The 19,976-nt window shown below is 44.0% G+C and overlaps 1 protein-coding gene across 2 annotated transcripts in view; it reads right to left on the bottom strand.

Annotated features, from left to right (window-relative positions):
• syn3 (synapsin III) overlaps positions 1-19,976 on the bottom strand; it is a 93,907-nt gene that overhangs the window by 53,444 nt on the left and 20,487 nt on the right. For both annotated transcript variants that reach the window (XM_068716965.1, XM_068716964.1), the window contains 2 exons: positions 14,788-14,845; positions 7,248-7,339 (listed from right to left, as the gene is read on the bottom strand). In XM_068716965.1, the coding sequence (XP_068573066.1) occupies positions 7,248-7,339; positions 14,788-14,845 (150 nt within the window). The remainder of the gene's footprint in view (positions 1-7,247; positions 7,340-14,787; positions 14,846-19,976) is intronic.

The following is a 19,976-nucleotide window of genomic DNA, read 5'->3' as shown; positions in this document are numbered from 1 at the left end:
CACAAGTTTTTGATGAATGCGCCGGCCGACCTGTGCGATGTGCCATTTCCAACAAACAGCCGGAGTGAAAAAGAGAACAACACTGATCTTGGGGGGAGAAGTGCGTGAGAAGTTGAACGCAGCATGAGCCAAGACATTGACCTAGAATACACCTGTGCTGTCGGTGTAAAACAAAATATGTGGTGCTGCATCCAAGCGGAGCGATCCACTTTACAATCAGAAAACCCTTTAAATCCAGGTCGGCTTGATTAAATGCAACTAATTATTATTAATTAGATTAATCTGTCAACTATTTTCTTGATTAATTGATTCATTGTTCTAAATAATGTCAGAAAATATTTTTAGAAAATCACAACAACCACGAGTCCATGAGTCTTTCAACTGTTTTGTGCAGATGTACATTAATAAAGACAACTTCTTATCCCTTGTTTCATCTAGTTTGTTATCAATGCAAGCCGTACTCGTCAGCACTACTCTGTCAGTACTCTCTCAGCACATGCATGCACAGACTACACCTTGGTGCTACCTCATTACCACAGAAAGGCCAGATGCAGAAGACATTCAGCCGGTGGGATGGCTTTCACCTGGCTACGGTTAATGGAGCCGGTGCCCTATAGCAGCGGAGCATAACCGAGGCTCGTCACCCATTAACTTTGTTTTTCTGTCTCTTCACTCGGACTCGTTATGCAGAAACAGGGCTCCCCCGTGGGTCGCGGATTACACTAAAGCAGCACATTTATGCTTTACGATCCGAATCACCCGGGCCTCCCAGTCATCACTAGGCGGGCGATATGCTAATGCACCCTTTGAATGGGTTATCGGAGGTGCAATAAAGGCTGATAATAGGCACTGATAGGGGGAAAGCGGGGTTATGGATTAGGATATGGGGAGGGAATGGATCCATGTGGAATCACGAGCCCGCTCATAACACTTCCACTAGTACACTGAGCAAGAGAGGTACAGACGTGCTGGAAGAAATATCCATCTTAAGTCTTTCTTAAAATCCAGTCAAACAAAAGTGTGGAAAAGGAAACATTGTACAACTCAAAGTTTGACTGAAATGTCTTAATGCGAGTGAATCGGCCTGCTTTGATGTTGATACTGATGTATTCATGAACTTTGGAATTATGTCATACATAAAAAATAATTTAACATTGAAAGTGACACTTTTGGTTGATGTATGTGTGAGTGAGTCAGAGAAAGTTTATAGGGAGCTGTAGCTTGCTTCAAAGCATTCAAATACTTCAAGCTGCTACTATCCATCTTTTCATATTGATGATGTAATGACGCGTACGTGAAAGTGGTTGCTTACTATGAGCCCACAGAGAGTTATGAGCAGACTCTGCAGTTTCCCTCAGCTCCACAGCACATTTTAGGGTTTTGAATTTTTGGGTTGAGTCTAAAAAGCTCTAACCAGCGTAATTTCCAGATGACAGAGCTCAGATCAAAGTGTGTTTAAGTCACAACTCTTTATATCTGTCTGGTTATAAACTTACTGCAAGCCTAACACTTGTGCAACACCATTATACAATATACTGTACAACAGTGCTAACAGGATGTTTTCATCAGTCTTCCCAGAGCATGAAACTATTCAAACACAAGACAATATGCTGCCATTTTGTTCTCCAGATCCATTTACCATACAGAATCTCTGACCTGAATTGTAGGGAGCGTTTGTCAGCCTTTGAGCCAGGCACGGCTGGCTCAAAGGCTGGTAAGGGTCTTATCTTCCTTCCATCAGTCTGTCTCCCGATGATAAGGATAAACTGGGTAGAACTTGGCGGGAATGCTATGAATGTCAAACAGTACATGCCGAGGATCAGCGCAGCAATCGTACACAATGGTGCATTGTGCCAAACCGCCCCTCCGTCATCGGAGGGAAATGCACCTTAGAGAGAACAATCTGTGCTTTCCTGTTATAGTGACAGTCACTGAAGTAAAAAAAAAACTCTGGGCTCATACCAGAAAACAACAAAAAATAGTGTTTTATGTGAAGAACAAAGGTTCAACATTTTGGGAAATACAGACATTTGCTCTCTTTCTGGGAGATGAGAAGCTTGATACCAATACTTTGAGTTAAGTATTGAGTTGGGGGTGGGAGGCTGAAGCTAGCTTAGCATAATGACTGAAAGCAGGGGTAAACAGCTAGCCTAGCTTTCTCAAAATTTCAAAAACTTGGTAAGCGACACCCCTATTGCTCACAGATTAACACATATCTATTTTGTTTAATATAAATAGTACTGTGAAAATGACAATTTGTGGTTTTGGGGGGAGTTGCGTGCCGTAAGTATTTCTTGGTCTGCTGCACAGAATTATGCCACAACAAATACAGACCACAACTACTGGCAATCAAGTGGGAAAAAAAGTTGAAGTCAGGCTCCAGCTTGTGATTTGTGAGTTTAAAATATGTTAAACTTTGATGTTGCCGTTAACGAAACTACTCCAGATATGTAAAACTGCAGACGTTGCTAGTTTAGTTTATTTAAATGATGTGACTGCAAGGCTAGCAAGAGGGAGGAACCATCTCGGAATAATTGATGCACCCCCACAAGTCAGAATAACACGAATTTCCCCGTACTTCCTTGTTCTTCTGCCAACAATGCGTGACTGGGAAGAAATAGAAACACCACACAACTGAATGCTAATTTCCTTTTGTGTGCAGATTAAAGGAACGAAATACAATGTGTTAAAAATTTAGCTTAGCTTCCAACGCTAAGCGAAGCTAATCTAGACATGAGAGGGGAATCAATCTTTTCATCTAACTCTCGGAGAGAAAGCACATCAGCATATGTCCCACGGATGGCAAACTACTTTACTCCACAGAGACTGAAGTTCTTTTTGAAGCAACTTTACTTTGTCTTTAAGGCCGACAAAGCCGCAGTATTATTATATAAAATTGTTGCCTTATGCAATATAATAATAGTGCAAATCCGAAGCAATTCAATTGATCATTCACATATAAAAAAGGATTGCCTTTTGGCAGCAGTGTAGCAGAGCACTTAACAGAAAAAGTTAAGTCCTGTCAAACATTAAACAAAGACATTACCTTTGGGCTTTGCTTTAATTCATGCTTTGGCCGTCTGCTAATGAAAACGATGTATGCTTTTGTTAAATGATAAACATCATCAAGGAGAAAAGACTAGAGGGCTTCCAAAAAAAACCTTTGTTCGCTTGATTTTTTACGAACATTTTGGTTTATTTTAATAGGTGGATTGAGATCCACTTGGCTGACTGTCGGGAACAAATTAAAATGTTTGAGCAGAGTTTGATCAAAAGGTGGACAGTTTTGGAAAACTTTATGAATGTACACAGTTAAAGCAATGCCATTATGTTAATGTTGTACTTTACTATTTGAAAGTCAGGAAGTTTTACAGTGATTTTGTTTTGTTTTCATCTGGGACTGTACGCAAAGAACCCTGAGAAACTCTCCATCCTCTGTGTGAACAGTGACTGCCTGTCGCCCAGCCTCATGCTGTGGTCCCCTGGCCTGGATCTAAGACTCCCTGTGGTTGTGGCTGCGGCTCCAGAGCGAGCTGGCAGCGGCTCAGATCCTGGGCGGTGGCCCCGGTCAGGCCCCGCCAAAGCTCTGGATCGTCTCCGGCTGCGATCGCACTCCGGTGTTCATCTCCACGCAGCGACGGTCAAAGAGCGACGGAGCACCAAATGACCTCTGGCGGAAGGGGAATCGAGCGTCGTTAGCGGGGCCATTTCTATTCATGACGGTATTACAAAAGCAGGGGTGGTGGAGTGGGCCTCTGTGTGCTTTCATTACAGTCACAGCGCTCCATGAGGAATCCACCCTCAGGCCTCGTAAAGCCATGTCTGAACTGAGTGGGATTCATTGGCGCGGTAATAAGATGAACCTGTCTGAGGTATTAGGTGTTGAGGCCGCTCCAGGCAGACGGTTCCTTCACCGATTAAAATGGGCTTTTGAAGGGGGGGGTCTCAGCAGTGAAATGTCACCTGAGGTAACCAAAGGAGGAGAGTCTTGCTCTGTAGGGATTGGAGAGGAAAGAGGGTCGGCCCCGTCTGGCTCAGACCGGTTGCTTTCAGGACAGAAGATTGAATAGGAGAGTACAAAACATTTTTTTTAAATTCACGGGAACAGCGAGGGATGTGACGCGGCCTCGGCAAAGATCGAATCGGTGTATCGTTGAACTTTTAAGACGAGTCAAACAAAATGGCGGTTCAGTCCGATTGTCGGGCCATGTGAACCGACTGGTGTATGTCGCTGTCAATCTACATATGAATAGCCCTTCCCCTTGTGAGCAATATGAGCCATCAGCCTGACGAAATGCTGTGTATTAGGACAAAAAACTGCTTGCTTGGCATGAATTAAGCTTGTTTCATTGAAATTCAGCATTAGTGAAGGAATCAGTTTCCTCACAGGTACAATAATGACAGCAGCTAGTGTTAATTAGGCCTTCTAAGAGCAATACATGTTTTGTTTTAGTGAAGGCTGAAGTTTGTTGTGCTGAAAGTCCTCCTCACATCTACATTTTAGCCATCTAGCTGACACCCACTTCCAGTGAGTGCAACAGTAAAACAAGCTCAATAAAGCCATTAATCGGCATTAATTAATCAGCGGGTTTCTGTGAGCACTATGGACGAGGGAGGGATGCTGCTCCGCGGCTCATCGCGCCGCTGTGGTCCGTCTTTCAGCCAGACCAGTGTTTCCACTTGGAGCCGAGCAGCTCGCTGGAGGTTTTGGCAGCGTGGGAGCGGGGAAGCCAAAGGGCTGACTACAGCAGTGCGGCAGGCAACAACACGCCATTAACTACTGTACCTCGTGGCGCGTCACTCTGCTGTACTGTGAAGGCTCAGCGGTGCGTGCCACGTTGCACGGCGCCGCACATACGCTGGTGGTTGCAAAAATTGCATGTAAAGTCCACTTTTGATGTGATGCGCTGGTCTGTGTATTTAGTTGTTTTGTTCAACAACCCACTATTGGTCCTTGAGCATGAAGCCGTAACTGGGCACCCAACATATCATACATTTTGGTGCAGCAGAATGTGAGATTAGCTATGGACAGACACAGAGGTGAACACTCAAGCACACACAAACATGACCTATCGAATGATCCTCTTCGCGTAGATGATAATAATAATAATAATAATAATCTGTTTGAATGAGGTCTTTTGATCTGTAGAAGAATTACAAAACAGAAAACAGGAAGTGTAACTCAGTGACATTAATATTTACACTATACAAAGTCAACAATTTAGTTCATAACACTTCATAAGTGCTTCACAATAAAGGATCTGACGAAAAAGACATGAATAGAGCGACATAAAATGATGCGGCGATAGAAATCTTTGTCAACTGAGACCAAAACAACTGATTAGTCAACTTATCGACGAAGAGGGGGGCGGCCTTACTTTTGTCACCGCTTGCAATTAGAACCAACAATGTACAAAACAAGACACACAACACCATGATTCACACACATCCTGCTTTCATAGATAAGCTCATTTATAAGATGTTATTGCCTTTGTTCCATTGGGTCTCTCGATATTTTGGTGAAACCTCAGCACGCACACAACCCTGAACCCTGAACAGAGCAGACGACACATGGAGAAGCAGGGACCTGCTTTAAACACACCGTGCGGTGTGAACGTGCGGCTGCGCATGTGAGCAGCTCTCCCGTGATCTCTCACACACACACACACACACACACACACACACACACACACAAAATAACCTAATCAGACAGAGTGCATTTCATTTGTGTTTGGGGAAACTAGTGTTTTGTCTGTCTTGAGTCTATTACTACCATTATTCTGGCTGAGAATGAAAACACACCGCTATCAACAAAATAATTAGCTTCAATTAGCTCTACTTTATGATTTTAATCTGTTCACACAACCATTACACGATTTGTTGTCGAGTTCAGAGACGTGAACAACAAGCTGAACCGCAACAGTTTGGCAGCAAACGTGAACAGGGCCGCGGTGAGACCATCTGCAGCCAATTTGGCTTCTCTATCATATAAATATAAAATAAATATAAATACTCGCCCCGCACAACGACCCCTGTGTCCGTCCTGACAACAGGTTGCATTGTGACGTCAGCTCCCGCTTGATTTCACACTGAGGCTGTATACGCCGATACAGAAGTTATTCTGCGTGGAGTCGAAGCCCAAACACAGATTAGCTGTTTATTCCCCAAAACGGGCTGGAATGAGGACGGCTGGGTTAACGCTCGTGGCATGGACTTGATTAGCCGACTGTTGATAGTCGGAGCAGATATGGTGAATATTATCACTCCTAGCAGGGACGGGTGAGGCCATGCTGGGTGTCGAGGTAAGAGCTGTAACATAACAACCAGACAAGAAGAAAAAAAGGCAGCTGAAAAAAGATGGTTGTAATATGGAGCATGCTAATGCTAATGTTAGCATTCATTTGGAGTCACGTTTCTGTCCATTTCATCCGAGTCCTTTTAGCTCAGTCTCCACCAACTCCCGAGGGAAACGTCTGGCTCGTTAGCTGAAAAATGTAGCAACAGACTAGCATTTCCAACAGATCGTCGCTGACTTTGTCGAGTAGCGTAGAGTCGGTTTGAGAGCATTTTTGCTGAAAACAGCTGCCCGCTAAACGTTCCATAGAGCTGAAGGGAAACTGCCGAGTCGGTTAATAATTACTATGGCTTCATCACTATGAGCGACCCATTTTATGTTACATGTAGATTGTTGTGTATTGGTTTTGTAGATCAAAATATTTGGGTGTTTTTAAGTACTGATGGCATTCATAAGGCATGAAGTCATCTTTTCCACCCAGATCAGCTGATCATCAGTGATCTCCTTGAGCGATGACATCACATAACAGAGCAGTCTGTTTAAATAGCCAGCTCCACGTGGCTCACTGCTGCTGGAGCTGCTTACTGGCCAGAGGACACTGCAAGAGGATTTTCTTTCTTTATTTATTGCAGATACACTCAAATGACCCAAAACGGTGCAAAAAGGTCGAAACAACCCAACCCCCGTCACACAAATTTCCCACCTTAATTAAGATAGGTTAAGTAGTTTTTTTTCTCTTCTTTTTTCCCATGGCATAATCACATTACAACTGTGATTACTCTGAGTGCAAGCGATGTCATATATACACACGGTCACGCACAATGCCGCCGAGAGAAAAGAACAGGAGTCTTTGTGCAGGTTCACCGAGGCGGTAAACATACTGCATGGGCAACTGCGTCAACACCATCTCTCTCTCTCTCTCGCTCTCTCTCTCGCTCTCTCTCTCTCTCACCTGACCACTCTGGTGGCGCCTTTGTTGACCTGCATGTCCACCATACATCCCGAGTTGACGTACGAGGCCAGGTTGATCTCTGAGAACTCGGCCTGGGGAACACAAAGGAGAAGAAATTGATTGTACGTCTCATCCCACAACAACATACTGTAAAAAGGTCAGGTTTGTCCACAGTAATTAAACTCCCTGACTCTGTACTCGGATGCACAAAAAGGTCTTTCTGACAGAAACTTTCATAAAGTGAAAATACTCTCTTGCGCCATCCTTTTTTGACACGTGAAAGCCATGTGATGGAGCTCCAGCACTTTAACTTGACATCTTTCTTAGAAAGAAAAAAGAGAAGAAAAAAAAGGACAGGAAAAGTACCTCTGGCCACTAAAGACAGTTTAGACAATAGATTCTTTCAGGTTGACTTCATTTTACATTTGTGCATTTCAGTTGGTGAGAGGAGGCAAATGAAGTCCTCCCCAGCCGGTGGCCTCCCGCACAGTGAGAGCCTTGTGAAAAGCCGTAGCCCGGCTACCCAACGACTCAGTCAAAACTCCCAGAGATGTTTGAAAGGAGGGGCGACGGTCGACTTCTCGGAATGAACTTTCTAGACGGACAAGGACCAGACGGGGACAACTCAATTTTCCTGCTCATGATTGTCACCGTAGTCACAAGATCTATTGATGTTAACGTTCCTGACCAGATGTAGCATTCACGGAATGATCGTTTCTTCTGTCTCATTAAGGGTGGCGTTTTAAACTTAAGGTTTCTCACTTAATAGTGAAAATTTGGTGTCAGAAAAAAAAGTGTACGTTGCCTGATAAAAAGGATAGGTTTTGTTTTGGAGGGGATGTTCATTCTGGCATATTTTTGTAAGTATTATAATACATACCGTCAAGAAATACAGTAATTTGGCTACACCTGAAAAGTGATGTAGGAGTGTACTTCTGCAGGGTGCGTCAGTACAACGTGACATCACCGTTGGGTGTGGTTACATGTGCAATGGAGCACACTTTCGTCGGAGACGCCTCAAACTCACCTTATTGTGCAATACTTCGCTTTGTGACCAAATATCTGCAAAACTCACGGTATTCCCATCAGCCTCAGCTGTGCGTTGGGTTAGGTGCAAAATTTAGCAATTGTGAGCACGCTAACGCGCCTGACCAACATCATGAACATGGTAAACGGTATAACAAGTAACAGGTGCGACATTGTGCTGGTGTGTTTCTGTGATAAAAGGAATGGTTGAAAGTTTGAATTGTTCTTTAATGTCGGCTAGCATTGGCCATGTTTCCTGCTGTCTGGAGACGAAGACGACAGCAGAAACAGTTTATGTGAATTAAATGTTCGCTATACGTCAGAAATTATTTGGCAAAGGCCTTTCCAAGCGAGCGTAAAAAAAAAAAATGTCACAATTGAAGAAGTGTTTTGCATCGTCGTGGCTATTGGCTACATGTCTACATTTGTGGCTGCTTATACAATAATAGTTTAGTGAATGCTTAAGAAGCTGCTCTCCACTGTGGTAGTAGGCCACAGAGTGGCAGAGTGTGTTCAGGTCAGAGGGATGCTTAACAGCGGCCAGTTGACCACAGACATGAAGCTCTTCCCGTCACGTTTAACTATGAGGAGTGACGCTAATGCAGTGGATGTAATGGGCCCTAAACAAGCAGCCTGCTGAGTGTGCGTGGAAAAACAAAAATTTAATTTGACACGACGTGGTTGACTACCAAACACAACGCTATAAAAAAAAAAACAAGGCTGCATTTCATCTGTCTGTGAGTGCTCTAAAACCTGAGTCAGCAATTGACGACGACATGTTGCTCAAAGAAGAAACAAAATCAAATGACAATGTCATCCATAGAAGTGCCAAACTTAGACCAGGAGAGCAGCCGTGTTCATCAGCTCTGCTGGTGATGTCACGTGTTTTGAGGAAAGTACACTGGAAACTTCAAGAAGGTTAACGTAAAATGATCTTTGTGATTTGCACAAAAACCTTACAGCTAGCTGTTTGACTGATGCTGCGATGGCCTCGCGACAGCACCTCCCCACAGCGAGCTGCCGCGCTTTGTCGACTGCGACCGACGGGCAGCGTAGCGCGTCTCTTATAGATCAGCCTCAAACTGAACCACGCCAACATGGATGGGGATGAAAGCAAATCCTCCGGCTGACCCTCTCCTCAACCCGGCTCCTGGCAATTTGCATAGTGAGTTAAGTCAATTTGCTATCTACACGTTCTCATAATGTGATGAGCACTTGAGCCTGCTTTACAAAAGGCTTTCATCTACATAAAAAGGAAATATTATCAGCAATATTCCCTCAGAGATAAATGTTCCCTTTCATGTAGCGCCGTGGCCCGTGTAAACTCTGTATGGGGGAGTGAGTTGTTTCTGAAAAGAATCTGCCAATGTAATGAAACTGGGGGGTTTTGGGGGGTTTTTTGCCAAGAGAAAAAAACAAACAACAACACCCACCTCTTTTAATTATTGTATTGCACTCTCTGAGGAAGAGCAGGGGGGCGAGTAAATGCCATAATCTTATTTAAGAAAGGGACAACGAGGCACCACTCCTTTCCTTTTCTCGGCTCCTCTCTGAAAGAAACATCTGTGTGCTCAGCAGCACATGCCTCACTAAACAGGGCCGCACACTCTAACACACACACACACACATCCTCCATTACTGCAACTCCTGAATAAATTCCATCCAAAAAAACACAGGGGCCTACGTTGACTTTTGCGGCAACCTGATAAAACCAGAGAATGGGCAACGTTTTGGCAAGGGCCGGGCCACTGCACGTCACCTCTGATTGGCTGGTTCTGGGTGAGAGGAGCGCTAACAACCACTGTCATTGGGCGGTAATGGATGAAGCAGCTGGTGCGGGGCACATGCCCAGAAGCCAGGACAGGAGGCTTTTCACTGCACCATGGTTACCATCGCGGTAACGCATTCAGACGCTTGTCTCGGGGCAGCTCTCGCCCTGGGAAAGGAAAACAGGAAGTGATACATGGGGGCAACTGCCTCCAGAGCTTGTTGAGCCGCATTCAGGCTGAATTAAGAATAGCTCTCAGCTAATCTGTTAGGAGGAACAGAATCAGGGAGGGCAGTATGATTCCTCCTCACTGAACTCCTTCTTCTGTTGTGTAAGTTTCTGTTCTGCCAGTCGCTGCTCACTGATAACTTAATTTACAGTAATCCAAGCAAGCTACAAATGTAAAACACAGTGGGTAGTACAGATGAACGCTGAATGAGGCATTTTTAGGCAAAATGTTTGAATCAACTTTCATTTCGGATAACTCAGAGACCAGAAGACACCGTGGTAGCAACCTGTCAATCACAAAGTAGCCCCGCCCTAAAGCACAGAGTCTGTTTGACTCTAAATGGACCATCATTTACTAAATGAGCATCATGCTGTATTGAAGAAGACTTGAAACTAGAGATTGAGACCATAAACTCATGTTTACAATGTTTACTGAGGTAATAAATCAAGAGAGAAGTAGAGTCATTTTATCATAGACTTCTATACAATCTGACTTCTTTTTGCAAGCACAGGAGTCAGAGTCTGCGGGCCATCAGAAAGAATGCAAGTTTAAGGCACTTCCGCATCACTTTTCAGAAGCAAAGGTTGCCGCCTGAGTGTAAGGCCCTGGTTTAGCTTAGCGACAGACATTTACAGGCGAGCCTCATCGATCCCTGGAGCGCTGCGAGCACTCTGCCAAGCCATGTGGCCCTGTGGACAGCACAGTAAACACCACTTGACAGCAACTCTTCTGGAACCTTTGCGAGTATTTTTAGATTTGGACCAACATGTGTCGCTGAAGTTCAGGTGGTTACGGTGCCTTTTGTTTTGGTCACGGGTCAAACTGCACTTTACTACACTCGGCAATGTTTTCTGGGAAGCGAGATAACTTGTAAGTCTTCTAAAATATAATAGCATATATATTATTATATATATTGAAAGAGCAAATACTGTTAACAGAGTTGAAAATAAAAAAAGGAACTATTAAAAAACAGATGTTCTCATAACTGCTTTCATTTCGCCTACTATATTCCTTTAACACTGATCTTGTTCCACCAATATAGTTGTCCCTTTTCTTTTATTTTTGGTCTCGAGTGGAAGATCAAAGTGGAAGAGCTGTTGATAAAATCGTTGTAGGCCAGATGGAGCCTCTTGTTGTGGTTTCCTTTTATCCAAAAATAGATGTTTTTCCGTGACACAATGTGATTCTTTTACTGCCTCAACTCTTTAGCTTCAATGGGTCAAAACCTTGACCCAGCAAGACCTGGACGGACAACTTTTTATTATAAAATGTTGCATAGAATTAGCTCTTACTTTACTCCCAGATAGGAACGAATGCTTACGGGCAAGTGTTAAATTGACACATGAGAGTTAGACGAGCTACTCAGTCTTGTGTACAAATGTTGACAGAGAACAGATTGTGGTGATTTGAGCCTGCAGGGCAGCTACGTTTTTGTTGACCACCTCTGATTTTTCTTTTTTTTTTAGTAGAACTCTTGATAAGCTCAGTTGAATCACACACTGGTGCAATTGAGAGGCCTGAAGTACAGTGGACCATTCATGTGCACCACAGGGGGGAAGTATTTGCCGCTAATCACTACCACCTTGTACAACAGCGGAATAATTCATTGAGCCACTAAATGTAGAGCGCCGAGACAGATGTTAAATGCAGCAGCTGGATCAAAACATCTGCAGCGAGTACCGAACCATATCGTTGGCCTTGACAAAGTTCTGCCCAGATGCCCCGTGTCATGTGCGAATACCAGCCCAAAATAAAAAAAAAAGGGGGGGGGGGGGGGGGGGAATTACAACAGCCAACTGCCTGTGAGCTGCCATGACCGGAGCAGAAAGGAGCGTGGACAGCGCTGAGGTCACATGCCTGCCGAGCAGATGTCGCCCTGCCCGACCCAAACCACACACAGTCCGAAGAACCGCCTCTTGTTCTTTCACAAACAACGGGCCCTTTTTTTTTTTTTTTATGGCTGTGCGGGGATTGCTGGTAGCAAGTCAGTTTGTTTGGCAGCCTTTTGGCTGCCTGTCATCGTGTTTGTGATCAGCTTTGATAGCAGCTGGGGGACATTTGTGTTTGACATTTTTGACAAGTACGAGTCATAAAAAGCAGGATGGCGACTTTGAGTGCACAATATGTCGGCTCCAGAGGCCCTCGGCTTGGCGCTGCCGCCATGCTGCCCACATCTAAGACACTTCAAGGGGACCGTAATCTGAGCAGGACGGGCATTCCCATTCAAATCAACGTAGCAGGATAGTCAGAGCGGCGGGCATTTTTCTGTGTACCGGTTGTGCAGCGTATCCTACAACTCTTCAAGTCTAACGCTTCCACCTGTACAGCTACACCAAAAAAAGAAGCGGTACATATGAGAGGATGGATGTATGACAGTATTTATTTATTTCTGTCTTAGTTTTACTGTTTTCTCATGAGTTACAGGCTCGTGATATATGAGCACTGACCCGTTGCATCTGCACATTAACTCTCCTTTTATCCCACAAGGGATTAACTGACCGAGTGAAAGAAGTTTCTCTGGTCATGTTAAGAGTAATAGAGGCCTTTTTGTGTTTGACTCAGAAATGACATGCGAGGCCCTCTAGTCTCTGGCTGTGGTTTTCATTTGAGAGTCAAGAAAAAGGTAAGCTGTTATACTCATAACTGTGAGGATCTCCTGGCATGTTTTTCATCCTCCGTCCATTAAGACTACTGAACATATTTCATCATTTCACCCAAAAAATAAAAAGGCGGTTTATTCGTCACTCGGGAGCACAAAGCACCACGGCCGGCGCTCCCGTGAGCATCTGTTCAGCGGATGAAAAAGAACAGAGTTACCCGGTGGACACAAGGCCAAACATGACTTCAAAGTGGGTCACGTGAATGAGAGGGAAGGACCCACAACAACGGGGCTCGTGAACTTGCTTGGGGAAGGTGCAGGTGGCAGGGCAGCCTTAATGAGAGACGATGCATCGAAGAATCAAAAGGGGCTCTCTCTTTCTTCTTTGGCACAGATTGGCATCAGGCCCCCCCCCCTGCCCCGCTGCAGCATCACATGCTGTGGTGAGTCTGCGCTGGACTCTGAGGATGGAACCTTATATGGCAGCAAGTAAGCCAGAGGAGAGTTATGTTGGTTTGGGAGCGCTGGTTCAGAGCACTCTAAACAGCAGGAATATGACAGATGACAGTTGGCCTACGTTGGGCAACGTGTCGATGTCCATCTAAGATATCATTTTATTTTCTTTGTACTACAGTAGGTAAATGTAAAATGCGTAAAATTCAGGTAGCAGGTTTGAACAACTATTATTACTTTAACCTGACTGTTGTTGCTCTTCAGTCTATTCAAAGTCAAACTGTTTGTTGGGGAGAACATGCAGTGGGTCTCTCTGCTTTTACCGTCATCCCCCCTGAAAGGGTTCGTCTCAGCGTGTCGCTAACTTTTCACACAGAGATCGTGTTTCCTTCGTCCCGAGGCTCTCAGCGAGGCGCACAAACAGCCTACGAAGAATCTGGCTGCTGAAGGCAATTAGCGGGCGACTTGTTATCGTCGGCGCGCGGAGGGGCTTCTGGGAAAAGAGCGGAGGGTCCAAAGAGATCCAAGTAGGTCACAGATTAGTGGCCTAATTAACTCCGCCACATTGGGACAACTAAAATATATATTTTTTTGAATGTACATTTCATAGAAAAATCTCGCCTCTCATTCCAGCCCACTCCCGCTCCAGAAAGACGATGTGACCACAACAGTAGAGGGTTGAGCAAACAGGCTATAAAATCACCGGTCCAGCTTTTTGTGGTCCTCTTTTTTTTCCTTCCCTTGTAAAAACGAAACCCACCACTCCTTTTCAAAGATGGCTCAACAATGGCTTGCAGATGTAAAGCTGTTTCAGCTATTTGAGGTAAATTAGATGTTATGTGCACACTGTAAACGCCGCATGTCTAGACACATAGTTCTGTGCATACTGTATGTAATATCGGCACTACTGTGTGTAGAGTTAAAATCTTTAAAGGAACGTTTCAACGTTTGGGGAAACACATGCTTCTGGGCTTAAGAAGATTGATGCATGTCTGTCTGAAGGGATTGGCTAAGCCTAGCTTAGCATAAAGACTGGCGGTAGGGTTAACGCATAGTATCGTTGTTTTTACACTTCAGTCCGAGACATAACATGTCAATTAGTGTGCTTTGGAGGCGGATTTTAACACTTTGGGTATTTCAACCCTGTATTTCCAGTCTTAACCCTATGCTAAGCTAAGCTAATCAACCCCTGGCTATTAACTCCCACAGACATGCGAGTGCTATCGATATTCTCATCTAACTCGGCTAGAAAGTCGATAAGCATATTTCGCGAAATGTTCTTTTAAGGTAAGGCTTGAATGGATAACCTGCATCTCATTAAAAGGTGTAATTCCGCCAATTACATCACTTAAAATTGAGTGGCACGTAGCCGGATTGGCTACAAACCCACAATGTTAATTTCGTAGTTTTGAAAGGATTCATTTGAATATCTAAACAGGCAGAATTTGTGTTAAATGCAGCATACCTGCTCCACCCGGATCTCATACTCTCCGTTCAGTTTCTTCCCTCGAAAATACTTTGCCCTGCAAAGAAACAGAAGACAAACTATCAAGGAATTGACAAAAAAAGTTATGTTTCATACATAGCGTGAGACCAATTTCATTGATAATCTGCAGATATGACAACACTACAAATGGAGACCATTCAAACTGTATATATGAGCGTATTGCAGTGATTAGGACCTGTGTGCATGTGCTCCAAACACTCCGGACGGTCAAAACAACCTTAAAATATCCTTTGTTTATTTGATCGAAGGAGAGCTGAAATCTCAACAGACCTTCCAAAATACCTCGTGAGCGGACAAAATAATGACTCACATTTTCCATCATTACGGAATCTGACCTTGCGGGGCTTCGAGTAAACAGAATCTCTCGGCAAAGAGTAAGTCATGAAATAAGAGTGTTGTGAGTAGAGAGAAATTTGGTGGCTACATTGAATTGATATTTCTATATTCTGTTTCACACTGCTGTAACGAAGCTGTCTGACGATCGCATGGCAGTAACACAGGAGTCACCCGGGACACAGATGTGTGTTTTTGCGGCCTGAATATGTGAACTCCTGGTTACCGGCAGAGTTATCTACCTGACCATCAGACCTGCCGTATTTAGACTGACCAAGAGACGTGTCGAGACGAAGCTGGGAGGAAAACCACAGCGGAAAATTTGATGTTTGGTTCATTGAAGTGCACGTTGCACAGTTAAACTTGTTTGTTGGGAGTTTTGCCAGCATATCGTCCCATCAGGGGTGGGGTAAAAAAATTTCAATTCCTGTAACTTCAGCCGGGCATTATAGGGACGTTAGATTAATAAGCTGTATGCCTCACTGTGTGGAAGTGACTGAGATCATTATTTTAAGTTTAAGGCAAAATCAGGCTTGACTAGGTATGTGTGCAACTCTAGAAAGGAGTCAATAGAAGCCTTCTTGAGCCTTACAATGCAACAGGGTTTATGGGAAATGAGGTCTTGTTCGGAGAAACACTTCGACTGAATATATTCACTCTCTTTTACTTGAACCTACATGTTCATTTGACATCGACTTAAATACTGTAAAACAAAGAGCCTTTTTAGGTTCCGGATTATTGGGCTGCTTGTAGTTTACGGCCATGCTGCGTCCCAGTGCTCCGTCGGGCTCAGCGGTGAACTCTCACCCCTTGCAGGCGTGGGACAGTTAACAATCTGTCGGAGGGCTTCAGGCTGGAGCTGTGCGCTGCTAAGGATCGGGGCTACATGCTGGAGGCTCTTCGGTTACTGGGACAGGCTGTTTGGGATTTAGAGGGCCACTCGACCCACTCGCACCAGACCTCCTCGCTGGTTTTCATGTCGCCACGTCTGTCCTCTTAAATCGGTCATTACAGCACACGGGGGGGATCTCGTTCTTAACGTCTCCCAGCTGGTTCAGGTCTCTCGTCGTCTCGTTCTCTATAATTTTGGAAGCCGTGAATCTTCGACTGACCTAAATACCCCCCCCCCCCCCCCGTCGCCCGGGACCACCGCCCCTGTAAGAGCGTGAGCCAGGACCCCCAGGCCCACCGGCTAAAAATGACTGGTATGCGTTTCAAGGCTTCGCAAAACATGTCGTCACTACCGAGCGATCAATTTAAATTTATACGCCACCAGGCTTTACGTGTGTGCAAATGTAAACATTCGGCTCCGCAAAGAGGTCTGGGCTCTCGTGCACGCGCCTGCTGTATAAACACCGTGGAGCTGAGAATTACCACGAGAATATACGTTCCTTCTTTTGTGTCCCACTAAAATGTATGTTGCCAAAACCAGATCCCCCTCAAGGTTGTTTTTTACAGTTATCTATGCTTCTATTTGTATCTACTATGCTAAGCTTGGTGTTGTGCTAATACTATTATGTGGACAAAGGAGATTTCCTGTGCTGGAACGCACATTTTTTACATGAAGATTAAATTCCCAATGTGTTTAGCTTGTTTTCTCCTATGAAGGAAGCAAGGTTTCCACCAACAGGAAAGCGTTTCATCATCATAAGACTAGCAGTGTAGTTATTACCTTTAAAGGCTTTAAACTGTCAATAGGTGGGGGGGGGGTTCTGGTATACTTTCTAATGATGAGCTGCAGGTGTTTGCCCTGTTGGTGAGGTACAGTAAAGCAGGGATTAACAAATGCCACAAGAAAATGTTCTGCTTCTTTTTGCCTGTGAGACGTTCAACAGTGTGTGGGCTTCCTGAGACAATACGTTAAACCGTCTTCATACGGCTCAGGGCCACCAGAGGGTAACAGAACACTCTGCTACGTACATGAAGAACCAAACTCTTTGCCAGAGAGGGGCCGGAATGGATCAATCGGATGCTCATATCATTCAGAACAGAGCGCAGACAGACTGACAGCTTCTTGGCAAAACGAGGGAAGGAGGGAGAGAGAGAAAGATAGAAAAGGAGGGATTGTCGGTGTTGGTGTTGGTGATGCTCCTGGAGACTTTGCCTCAGTGCTGTGTGCTGCTATTGTGCATCGGTCATTGCTGGAGGCCAAGCCTGTCAGGACGGAGCAGCGTCTCCCCAGAGACCTCAGGCTCTCTGCAGGAATGCCCAGGAGGAAAGTCAACCCCAAGACGGGCAGCGGACGGACGGACACCCTTCACTGTGTCTCCGAGTCATCCGCATTTTATTCATACCGTTCAACGAATGTTCATGTTCATGGTGTTGGTTATAATGACAGAGCTGAGCCTCTGCAGATACAGTTGGCTTCACACGAGATACAACACTGATTAATTAAGAAATGTCTTAGGGTATGAATATATACTACCTATATTCTATTTATCTAACTGAAACAAACACACATGTATTTAAACCATAACATATACTGAATGCTCTTAAAACATAAAGTATACTAATAATTGCAAAATATACCAAATCATTTGTTTCAGGTTTGCAGCTGATGCGACTCCAAGCCATTTCTTCATAGGTCCCATATTATAAAAAGGGAGATTTGTATGTCTTTTTTTATAATAAAGCAGGTCGAACTGCTAGTATCCAAAAAGTGAAAGTATCCAAACTCCATCCACGGAGAAATACACAAGTCTATACGCAAGTCTGTTAAAACAGGCTGTAACGGAGGGTGAATACAGGTATATTTATTTTTTTAACATTAAAGAATGTAACCGTGTTCTGGTAGAAGCCCAACGTACAAGTATGAAGCAGGAAATGAGCATGACACGTTAATGGCTATTTATACATAACAACGTATCATGGCGCTCAGCCTCGTTTATAGAGATGGACACAGTGAGTAACGGAAGCAAAATCCCTCCACAATGTCACTTTTCTGTCGTTTGTTTCACTCTTTTCTCGACCTGCACCTTTTTCTCATTCTTTGTTTGGACTTGGTTTGGCTCTCTTTCTCTCCCCTTCAACTCTAAAACAGACTTTTTAGTACACAAGTGCATTGAGCACAATTATCTGACACTAAGAAATAGAGGCGCAACGGATCACAAACCTCACGGTTCGGTTCGGATCACGGTTCTTGAGTGATGGTTCGGATAATTTTTTGGATCAGCAAAGAAAAGGGGTGGAGTCAAATATAACTTTGGGCTATAGTCTTACATGAAAACAAAAATATTGAAGATGTCCAATTTGAAACAAAATTAAATAACAGAATTGAGTATTCTTGAATGTTTTTATTTAAGTTTAAGTGCAACATGAAGTATGTTGATGCCCTTGTCCTTTGATCAATATTGAAAGAAAGAAACAGCCAGTGAGCTAGTTTACACTGTTTACACTGAACTGAACTGCTCGGCAACAACTTGGGTCTATGTTTACTTCCTGTCAGGTTTTGTCATTCAAATGCACTGCAATAATGTTTACCATTACTGTGAAATGGTCTACAACTTTAAATTTGTTTTCAAAAAGATGAGAACATCTACATTGTCTGGGGAGAGGGTAGTCCTTTCTGTGGTGACTGGGATATTACTATTGGGCCTGTCTAGCTTCCACTCTGCTGCTTCTGTCAGCACCTGCACCAGGTGTGTGTCTGTGCTACGCTCACAGAGGGGGGCGTGTCTACAGCCCCCTAGAAGTTAGACCGGCAACGCCCCTTTCCCATTATGTCCGATTGACTTGAAATTCGACACACATGTCCAAATCTGCTAGTTCTACAAAAAAAGCCTCTGAGACCCCTAAACTCCGCCTACTTAGATTTTCCGCCCTTTTTGAATATTGTGAAAAACTAATTTTTTGCGACCTCCTCCTACACGCTGCGTCCGATTGCTACAAAATTAGCTGTGGATCATTATTGGATCTACATCATCAAAAGTTATTAAAAGCTTTTTGATATCTCTTTGCGTTTACAAGATATGGACCAATAAACTTCTTAGAGGCGTGGCTTATATATCAATACTCATAACATCTCAACCATTTGTCCTATAATCACCAAATTTGCAGCATTCATTCAACCACTAGGGGGCGCAACAGTAAACCCGCATTTTTTTGTTTTTTTGTCACTTTTCACAGTTTTCAGTCTTTGTACTTAAACAAAGTCCTCCTACAGAACCTCAAATTTGGTCAGAATGCTCTTCGGACCTTTGTGATGAAGTTATCAAATTCGTGAGTTTTCATGGAAGAACCTTGATGTGACGCGGCGGCCATTTTGCCTCATTCAGCATGAACAATAAAGTTGTTATAACTCCAAGGCTCATTATTCAATCATATGCATGATGCTACTTCAAGTCAGAGCATATATCAATGCCAATATTTTTAATAACTCATAGCGCCATCAGCTGGCAAAAGGAAATGTCATATTTTATACTTTTATTTACTCCTCCTAGCCAGCTGACCAGATCTGTCTCAAATTTAGTAAGGAAAGCTTTAAGACATTGAAGATGCTTCATCGTGAGTTTTTGTTGAATGCTGTTGCCGTGGCAACGCATCATTTCTCATGAAAAAGAAGCTGATGGTTCAGTGGCTTGGAACGCTCAAAAACTCATGAAACTTTGTACATGTGTCATAAGTCATGGGAAGACATATTTTATATGGGTTTTTGGCTTGGCTGTTTTGAATTGCCTCCATAACGCCCCCTATACATTTTCAAAAGACCAGCCCCATCACTATGTTTGACCTACGTATGAAATTTGGTAGGCACATGTAACCCATGGAGACTCTTGGTAGTCTCTTGGGACCATGCTGTAAACCGTACCGGAAGT

The sequence above is a fragment of the Cebidichthys violaceus genome, unplaced genomic scaffold, assembly GCF_023349555.1.
Source record: "Cebidichthys violaceus isolate CVI_PGR_0920_01 unplaced genomic scaffold, fCebVio1.0.p SCAF_21, whole genome shotgun sequence".
Classification (NCBI taxonomy): Eukaryota; Metazoa; Chordata; class Actinopteri; order Perciformes; family Stichaeidae; genus Cebidichthys; species Cebidichthys violaceus.
Note: the sequence above shows the minus strand (reverse complement) of the source record. Positions and strands in the feature narration are given on the sequence as shown.